The sequence below is a fragment of the Tubulanus polymorphus genome, chromosome 4, assembly GCF_964204645.1.
Source record: "Tubulanus polymorphus chromosome 4, tnTubPoly1.2, whole genome shotgun sequence".
Lineage (NCBI taxonomy): Eukaryota > Metazoa > Nemertea > Palaeonemertea > Tubulaniformes > Tubulanidae > Tubulanus > Tubulanus polymorphus.
This window is the reverse complement of record NC_134028.1, coordinates 856,156-866,359: the sequence shown is the minus strand read 5'-3', so window position 1 is coordinate 866,359 and position 10,204 is coordinate 856,156. Positions and strand designations below refer to the sequence as shown.

The window sequence follows — 10,204 nt, the reverse complement described above, 5'->3', positions numbered from 1 at the left end:
TTATACAAAACACCTTCGAAATCATTTCGATTTCGATTGTTACTTTTGTCGACCATTTTGGTTATTAAATGAAATGTCTGATTGGACCAATGAAACAAGAGCATCCGAGAGAAATTTGCATATCAACATTAAAACATATAATTATATAAATCAAGTTTATTATATGTCTGTATAATATATAACAGTTCGTTGTTCTGGTCATTACTAATAATACTAATAATGTTAATCTTCATTTATAACCGTGCAAATAATTCTTTAAAAATATAATATCTTTCACAGTCCCAGAAATAAATAAATTACCCACAAAATCTACCAATAATAATAAATATATTATCATGTCTAATGACTTATGACTGATGACTGATTGCGTGTATGTAATAATACCCTTTGATTAAAGCATATTCACTTAAAACATCAAAAAGCAAAACATCAAAAATCAAAACATCAAAAAGCGTGTAAAAAATAGTTTTGACAAATTGCAGATATACAATATTTACGGATGTATCTAAAATAAGCCTTTCTGTTTTTTCAATTGAACTTTCTTCCATTCCTTCAATTTACCGAAATCATCTTTCGACATTTGAAACACACTTTGGAAATCTTCGTCGGAAAGATACATCTGTAATGAGAACAATTCATGGAATTAGACGCATCCAATGGAACCTGGAATTCAGTATCTAGTGATGATAAGATATATCTACCTCTTTAGAAGTTGGGTCAATAGTGTCTGGAACAAACTTCTGTTTTAGCACGTCTAGTGGATATGTTTGATCGTATTTTGCTAATTCCTGCAACAGAAATATAAGTTTACAAAAGAGACATCGAAAACCTGACTTCTCGAAATGACGTGTGAGAGTACCTCTGAAACTAATGTCACTTTGGCATTATCAGCTTCTAGTTCTTCTAACATATCCTCGTAGGATTTTTCATTCTATAAAGAAATATATCAAGATTTGAAAGTCATATCAATGATATTGTGTATATGTTGCAGGTATCATGAAGGTGCAATACTATATATCAACTCGATCCCATATAATAAAAACGTATAAGTTGATATAAAATCCGAAATTTTTCCATGAACTAATAGTTGATTCAACAGCGTTTCGGCCATATCCTAATAGTTATTTTCATGATTCACCATGGTTACATCGGGATTGTACAGCTGCGTCTCGTACAGATACAACCACTTCATGAACTACTTCATTATTTGAATACCTAACTACTGCTAGATCTCGAGATGTACGTATTGTTCTCACCTTCCACTTTTCTTCGTCCCAGGCCAGAAAATGACATGTGAAATTAATCGGTTCATGTCCTTGTTTGATTTGGAATATATTCGTAGTATCTACAGTTCGACCAGACGGATCTGTTTTAATGTATTGCTGTAAAATTGAATAGAATGCGATGAATTACACAAAGTATCGAAATGTAGAAAAATCGCAGAATCGCGTGAACGGATTTTGACACTTCAAATTTCTACAACTTAGATACAGTACAGGCAAATTTACAATTCGCCCAGCCATTGACTTCTTGTTATATATGAGGTTAGGTTAGGTTATTTTACCATTGCTATTGTAAGCGCTTCTTTCTTTTCTTCTGCATTTGCCCCGGTTCCGATCCAAACATAAACTTCATCATAGGAATCTAATATCATTACATCGTCTGAACACAGATCCTACAAACAGAAATATATGAATTCAAGTCTGGTTTGAAGAATTGTGGCCGATGATAAAATGATTTTTGTTAGATTTAATCAGAATTTTCCCTACGTCCTGCTGGAAGTCGACGATTTCTTCGACGTCAATATTTCCAGATGCGTTCGAACATTGGAACAATCTCGGCATCACAGAAAATGGGTTCGAGCTGTCCTGTAAAATACAAACAAATTATACTGAATTTGATAGACAAACATATACTTTATGATCACAAAAAGTATATACAGAAGTGCCCTTAATGAACCAAGTTCCACTGATTTGAGAGCTAACTATAAAGCACACATGAAGTACATGTAATTCAGATATAGACGGATCTGAGAACTGTGTAACTAGGTCCTGGATTCCAATCTTACCGTCGTGCTTGAACCAGATGCGTATTCACCTTTCCCTCCCAAATATTGCCAAAACTCAGCGGGTTCTTCTTTTTCTTGAACTATAGCCATTTCACTGCCAATTGTAATAACATAACAAACTACACGTGTTAAGGTTTGAAATAGATTGTAAATGACTGAAGTGACACAGACCTTGCTGGTGAGATACAATGACAAACTTTAATAGCAGTTTCTCGTTCCTCGGCGCTCGAACCCTACAAATTAAAATACTTTTGAAAATACTTATAATATATGCATTTAGAGTATATATGATCCCAAATCTCCCCGACCCAATATCCTAGTATGCCTAAAGTAACTGTTTTTGCTAGGATACCGAGGGTAGAGTAGCTGATGGACACACTTACCAAACCATACCAAACTAAGTTCAGTTTAGCTCTAGCTATAGATAGTATAAATACATCGTTTGAATTGAGTGATGAGGATTTACAGGGTACTTCTGCTGCCCGAGTATTCGACGGGGTCGTACCGCGCACCTGGAATAACATCGATTCTTTATCGTCACTTCGTACTCTCTCCACTTCCTGGCGATTACGGAATCCACTGGCAGTTCCACCCTATAGACAATAATAGAGAAATAAGAGGATACAAGATGAGCCAGGGTGGCGGTTGGACACAAGTATGGATCGTGCGACTATTCTTATCTTGTTTGAATCATACTTTCCCAGGTTTACAATGGCAAGTCGTACAAACAAGAATGTGTAAGTGGTGTTGAGCCAGGTAACCAAGTTACTCTCTCCCAGGAAGTCATTTTGTTTGTTTGTTATAAAGAGGTTACAATTATTGCGCACATTCCACGAGAGACTCAATGTTTAGAGATTATGAAATACACTCACCATATAAACCACCATCTCTCCGTGAAACATCAGTAAAAAGTGTTCATTTTCTTTATTCTGTACAACACGAACCTGTTCATAGATAGCATACGCCTTATATTGGAGCCTTTGATTAACAATTATTGGAAGGTAACACATCAAAACAAATTAACTAATAGATAATTGCCGGTAACGTAAACAAACAGGCCGCCACAATTACGATATGAAATCTTAGACTAAGACTACTAAGAGTCAGATGTGTTTCCTTGGGCTATTTCTTATTCCTAACGATGACTAGGACTATTTTGGCAATCGTTTTCTCAGGGATTCTAACCCTAACCCTCTTTAAACGACACGGTTAGAGGTGGATTTTACTAACCATTTGTGAGTTACCGTCAAAATATTTATCATTCATGTTTGAAGCCAACATCGCTGACGATGCCGTTTCATCGGTCGAACTTTTTAATCCCTGCGAATAAAAAATGAAGAAACAAAATGAATTTAAAAAAATGTAGAGTTTGTTGTTCAAGACATTTTTTGACTTCGGGATGCAACTGGGCTCTTGACCATACTTTCGATCAAAGTACATTTATAGGTCATACCTGCCAGAAATATATGATATTTTCTTCCTTTCCTGACCGAGTGTACGTGTACAGCACCACGTAACTATCTCCGCCGAAAAATATACCATACATTTCCTCCGGTACTGCAACTAAATTAAAGTTTTCCACGCGCCAGATCTGTAAATAATATCATAACTAACCCTTAAATGAATATCGGCGCTGAAATGTTGTATTTAAGCTGTAAAACCTGTCCAACTAACTCTACGGGGTTCACGACAAGTTATAGGTAATGTATCTAACGTGGTATATCTCCCGTAGCCAGCTTGTTTGACCGGGGCATAATACTGCAGAATTCTGTCTTCTTTTTGATATTTAAAATATATTTGAAATGAAACTAGATATACCTGTAAACGACCGGTCCCGTCATCGGGAAGTCTTTGTTTTTCTTCCACACTAACGGTGTGCATCTTAGTGGCGTTAAACTTCTCTCTTTTCACCTCTATCAATTGAAATATAATACGCTTTTATAAGACGCTTTTAAATCTCGGTTAAGAATGATTTGATAAATGAAATACGTACTGGCGATATTACTCTTCTGAGCGCTACCGAAACCGTTAACTACGTTCTTATCTCTCCAACCCGTAAAACATTGTTTAAACAAAGGAGTTTCACCTTCTTCGACAACACGAGTTACTTTAGTCCAATTAGGATAGCCTTTCTCTTCTAGAAATCCCTATTGAAATAATCGAGAACCTGATACATGTAAAATTGGTAGATAATAAATATAACATCATAGATTATTTTTGGTAAAGATTCCAATGTGGAAACCAATACAGGGGCGGATCTAGGAAATTTGGGAGACCGGGGTCCCGAAAAAAATAAAAGGTATTTTTCAGACCGTTTCATAGGCTACTGGGCCCCCACCCTTGTTACTTGATGTTTTTTTAAACATCCAAAATATGCAATTTTCGGAAGGACGAAGGTTAGATTTGGAGGTTTTAACGATCTTTGACCAAATGAAAAGGGCAATTAAAATCATGACACCAATAATGTTACCGCATTACGTTTTAATTTGGTTCCAATGTTATAGTTACAGTGTTACAAAGTTACAATGTCACAGAGTGGACTATATTGTATTTAACGTTGCTTTTGGTTAGATTGAAAATCTACAATGTGTGATATAATATATAAGATGTTTTGAATAATAGAATTTTCATTGTTAGAAAAACTAATCTGAAACAGACGTTAAGATGTTCACGCGTCACAAATTAAAGACAAATCTTTACAAAAAATATACATAAATGTCAAAAGTTTGTTAGTTTAAGAAATATTTTTTTTTGTTTACGTACCGATTCAAGGAGTGCCTTACAGAGGACAAAATGGCAAAATTAATCTAATTTTCTCCGAGACGAAACTGAATCACTACAAGTAAGATTCGCCGTCGCCGCTGTGACAAGCGAGCGATAGCAAAATACTTACCAACGCCCTCGACCAGGCACTTTTCTTTTCATAATCTGTACAGCCTTTTCCCACCCATACAAACAGACCGGCTCGTCCAGCTTCCAATATAAAACAATCCTAACAATTAAAACAAACATTCATCTTAAAATCTGTTATAAGATTAATGTTTTACAGGCTAACAGTAACCGTCATCCGGCAATGCTGTCCAACTCACGTAGGTATCTAACATTTCTTGTTTTATGACCTTTTCACCGACCAGATTGATTTCTAATTCACCGCTAGCGTCACTGACTCTAGAATTAGTGAATATATCAATTGATTCATAGACTGAATGACAGACTTGAGTCGGAGTCCATGAACATATAGAATAATCATAATCGTTGTTCATCAAAGTGATTATTGCCATCGATTTTACATTAGGTATTTTAGACTTGTTTCAAACTTTGTTTACATGATATTTTTTTGAAAGGAACAGTGTCTACTGCCCTATACCGACCTGTATAATCTAATATCTCTAGACAGATTGGATTCGAACTCGGAATCGTCGCCTCCTTCTGCTGCTGATTTTATCGGACCCTCCGAACCCAGAGCTCTGAAGAAACCCGCGTGATACGTCGATTGTTTCGGTTCTAGAAAAAATATACAAAAAAATGTATACGTCGATATTGAGATTAGCTTTACATTGAAACACCTGGATTCAGTTACGTCGTTTGACTTCGCTAAAACATCGAAAATAAACTAATCTCAACTGACAGAGTTGAAAATTAAACGACAACTTGTTGAAACTGGTTTCATACACCAGTTTCAACTTTTTTAACATGGGTTTTACTAGACACAGTTTTAACTTCACGGTTTAAGTAGGACCCTTCGATTACCAATTATACAGGCTAAGTTCCAAACTGTATGACTTATGTCTTAAATCTACTTGAACTCTTCAGACATACGATTTAAGTTCTTTAAAACTTACCGACTACAATAACTTGGGCTTTACCACCTCTTTCCTCATCCCTGATCTGTCTAGCTACTTCCATACCCTACACACAAAAATATTCAACCAGTTAAAATTAATTCAATTCGAGGCAAAAATATTTATCCGTGACCTTCACCTTCATTCTCTCTTTGATGCTGCTCTCGTTTCCGGTCCAGACGAATATTTTCTCGCCGTCGTCCAAAACAAAAACATCTCCGTCGTTTAGAGAATTCACGTGTAGTTCAACCTTATGTAGAAAACAGCGAGATATTGATTTTTTAAAAGGTTCGATTAATGCTGCGCACTGTTTCCAAAAAGAATTTACTACGAAATGTATTTATCACATTCTACGTATTACAAAATACCAAATTTGTTTGTTGTAAAATGTAACAAAAATTCTAATGAATAGTATCTATTTTAGAATTGCAAAATTTTCTGCTACATTTTAACTTGTTTTTTTGTTATTGTGGGATGTTTTTCGCAGGTATCGGTCTTATGATTTTCATATCGGATTTATTTTATCGGTGTGCGTGACACGCACACATACCTGCGTGACTCGCACGTTACGTTTTCCTTTCACGTGAAGCAGACGTTTTTCGTATTTTCCTCTTTCCACTTTTCTGAATCCGGATTCAATTCCACCCTCCAAATATCTGCCACAGTATCAAATACACATTATTCATCGTAAAATGTCAATGTGAAACTCTACAACATTTTTGACTCAATCAACACGACGTCTTCCTTATTTCTGTAGATATCTATTATTAAAACGTACCTAATTCCTTTCTTGAAATATGAAAGAAACAAACTGGATTCGTGGTCTTGAACCTACAGTTAATAAGAAGAAAAATATAATAATTTCATTCACGTATAAAAATTCTAATTTCGAGCATTAGAAGAAATACGAGTTTACATTTTGATGTTAATATACATTGGAACATAGAGTGATTATATCCCAGTTTAACTGTATGTATCTGTGCTTTCATACTAATAACTGTGAACAACTGAGCTTATTGAATACTACAATTGATTTATCACTTGAACAGAACTGTCACTGGTTTTATTCGAGGATTATCATTCACAATATGTGTAGAACACAGTGAATATTATTGGGCTCTTATACGGTGAACGTAGCCTACACCTACCTCACGATGTTGAACTGGTCCTCCACCGAGACTATCATCGAGTTCAACAGTTTTATAAGCTGCAACTCCAGCTTCATCCTGAAAATTATCATCGAATCCTAAAGCATTGATTGTAATTAAAACAATATTAAGGATTGTGTCTATACAGGGTGCAGTTTTATGAAAAAGTTTAAGCTCAAAACATTGAAATCTGAATCGTAATCGTCGCTGAATGCATGAAGTAACAACCAAAAGCAACTATTTGTATTCAAACAGTCGACTTCACATAAAACAAGATCTAATTCAATGTCTAACTGAACTAAAAATCTACTGACCTGAGACGTTTCTTTACCCAACCAAAAATGAAGATCCCACTTGAGCGCGGACGATTTCGGTGGTTTAACCGTCTGGAAGAAAAAACAATAAAAATCATAAAAGTTAGGACTAAGCCTTGTATGGAGTTTAAAGTCTATATGACCCGGAATTTCCTTGACCCGCGTAACACCCGTCTCAAGGTCATCGATAGGTCATAGGTTGAAGGAAGGAAGGTTTAATCAGGTTATTTGACTTCACTATGACACTCCAGTCGATCGATCGCCATGAAATTCGACACCGATTTTAAATACTTTCCCTGATTTGATGTCAATAGAAATCATAACCGTTATCAAATATATCTTCAATAATAGATCAACACAACGTTTATTTTCCGTAATATGCACCACATCTATAGTAAACCGGTTTTATCTTTCACCCTGCGGTTAATTCGTCTACTAGAGTTAATTGTGTAACTGATCTATCAGAGTTAACTGATGGGGTTAATTGTCTAACTGATCTATCACAGTTAACTGATGGGGTTAATATTGTCTAACTGATCTATTAAAACTGGCACCAGGTTTTTATATAGAGTTTGTAATTGAAACTGACGCACACACAAGCATGCTGTCGATAGAATGTTTTTGAAACTTTTACAAAACGTGGATTGATCATCAGAAATATGTGATATACACTGCACTTACACTTAAAACTATATAGGAATCACCGCTGTAGAATTCGCCGTACTGATTCTGATCGACTGGAACGACTTTCAGTTTCTGAAAATAAGAAAATGAATTCTAATTGGTTTTATCTTCCGACTGAAATAGTCTTTATATTGTGGCGCAGGAGGGTGCTTGAAAATGATTGATAAACCCTTCAAATAATCAGAGAATGACAGTTGGTATTGTTAGACCACACCTGACTGGTCACCACAGCCAAATGGTCACCACACTGATCAGACAAATTTACAAACCCGTTCAATCACCACAGCTCTGTGGTTTAGTGGTAAGCATGCTCGGCTGGCACACAAGCGACCCGGGTTCGAATCTAGGGTTAGGGTTATGTGGGCTGTGGGTTGGCTGTGGGTGAGGGTTACCTGACGACGGGCTAGTCTTACGTATTTTTGGTTCGGAAGAGCTGTGTTTTTGGTTTAGCATGCAGTAGATCCCGTATTCAAGGATAGTTTAGAGAGAGGCCATGTTTTTTAAAAATATATAAAATATATACGCCATTGATGTATTTCTGGCAATTCAGGGGTAACAATGATTTTATGAACACATTTGAGGTGCAATTCTCTATTTTATACAGTAAACACTGATATATATTTGATATTTCAAATACCCGACCACCTGCTACACAACTCGTCCGTCAGTCTCATATGTAATATCATACCTGCCCATTAATGTATTGATTTATCTATAAAACACAGATGTAACCGAAAGAAGAACGGTTATAGATATCATCATCAATTTTATTGAATGGACAATAAAGGGAATAGATCCCTGTGAGTTTCATTACATCGGAAATTATCTGTCATCTGTCTGAAATATCTCGATAATATTAATCTATTTTTAAAGCTATTTTCACAATTCTGAATAAATGATAGATATACGTTAAATGTGAGATCTACTGCGGGCCTTGAGGACTGTACTTTCAAATAGCAAGGCACTGGACCCAAGTGTTATATGTACAAGAATAGCCGTAACCGTTTAATTATAAAACCGCTGGAAGAGAACATATTTTACCTCAATGCGCCAGATTTCCAGCCCTGGAGTTTGACCAACTCCCATAAACACTTGGTCAACAGGCATCCTGTTTATAGTTAAATTCACTATTCGATTTTCTTAGAAAAACAACAACAAATTCTATAACTATTTGCTTTTGAAATCCTGTCGGTTATTAGTCTGAAATATCCATGTATGTTATAGTTTTATGATTCGGTATGTTGTGTGTATCATCACTAGACTTGAATTGAATAAATAATGGTCGCGGAACAGATGTTTGAAATGCTGGTGAATATTCTCGCAAAGTGCCCCGTATACACGTACAACCTGTGCACCGCAATCCACGCATCGAAAACAAAACAATATTCGAATTCTTATTTACATATTTACACAGGCTACTGTCACTGGTCAGAAGCGCGTCAATCCGCGGACATTAAAAAACTATTAACCGGGTAAAAATGTCTAGAACTGCGGGTGGTGTAAAAACTCGAGTTATGAACTCTATGTGCAGTTATGACCGGTCAGACTGAACACACTGACCGAGTACGTGCAAATACAGAATACAATGTTAGAATTTCTACTGTTTCAACCTGTGACACGAACTCTTTCAAATTATTAAGTAAATCCTTGCACCACTGAAATAGAGGAACGGCACGAATAAGCAATTCACATAAACATGCCGAATACTGTTTCAATTTCATCAAATATGTTTTGAATATTTTGGCCTCTAGGAGTTGTTTACCCTGAGTCGACCTGTTATAAAATCCCACAATAAGAGATAGGAATGAGTTAGAAATACTTCCTTGAGCTGATTTTTTACTCGACCTTTCGAATTTATCGTAATTTTCATCTACAGGAATAGCCTACTAAAGTTAAAACCAAGTTATTTAATAAGATATGGTTTTTTATTGCTGTGAAAATTTAACTAAATAAATTAACGTGTATATTTATGCTTGTATATAATTAGATCTAAACACCACGTTTACGGTTGGTAAATTCGCGCAATTATTGTCTCTAGTTTCCGAATAAAGACAATGATTCATCATTATTGAGTTTTGTTTCTTCGAGTTAATAATCATAATCAGTTTGCGGTTTTGCTTCCACTTAAAGATACAGAACCTGTTTTTA

General features: G+C 35.7%; 1 protein-coding gene across 1 annotated transcript; it reads right to left on the bottom strand.

Moving 5' to 3' along the window:
- Positions 1-372: 372 nt before the first annotated feature.
- On the bottom strand, positions 373-9,256 carry LOC141903996 (advillin-like). Its single transcript, XM_074792425.1, has 25 exons — positions 9,098-9,256; positions 8,054-8,128; positions 7,373-7,444; positions 7,059-7,136; positions 6,689-6,741; positions 6,461-6,566; positions 6,050-6,160; positions 5,911-5,977; positions 5,440-5,572; positions 5,158-5,236; positions 4,962-5,060; positions 4,062-4,215; positions 3,887-3,981; positions 3,522-3,659; positions 3,299-3,388; positions 2,941-3,012; positions 2,452-2,661; positions 2,240-2,301; positions 2,069-2,162; positions 1,770-1,868; positions 1,565-1,675; positions 1,257-1,382; positions 860-931; positions 702-788; positions 373-619 (listed from the first exon to the last, which is right to left on the bottom strand). Exons 1-25 carry the CDS (start codon positions 9,161-9,163, stop codon positions 506-508), a joined length of 2,463 nt encoding a protein of 820 aa, XP_074648526.1. The 5' UTR covers positions 9,164-9,256; the 3' UTR covers positions 373-505.
- Positions 9,257-10,204: the final 948 nt, after the last annotated feature.

What these genes read in the sequence shown, in the direction of transcription:
- LOC141903996 (XM_074792425.1), bottom strand. Translation starts at nt 9,163, where the DNA reads ATGCCTGTTGACCAAGTGTTTATGGGAGTTGGTCAAACTCCAGGGCTG. An exon ending in AGCCCAAGTTATTGTAGTCG is followed by an intron (nt 5,573 to 5,910) that starts GTAAGTTTTAAA and finishes TATTTTTTCTAG; the next exon opens with AACCGAAACAATCGACGTAT. An exon ending in CATTGTATCTCACCAGCAAG is followed by an intron (nt 2,163 to 2,239) that starts GTCTGTGTCACT and finishes TACAATTGGCAG; the next exon opens with TGAAATGGCTATAGTTCAAG.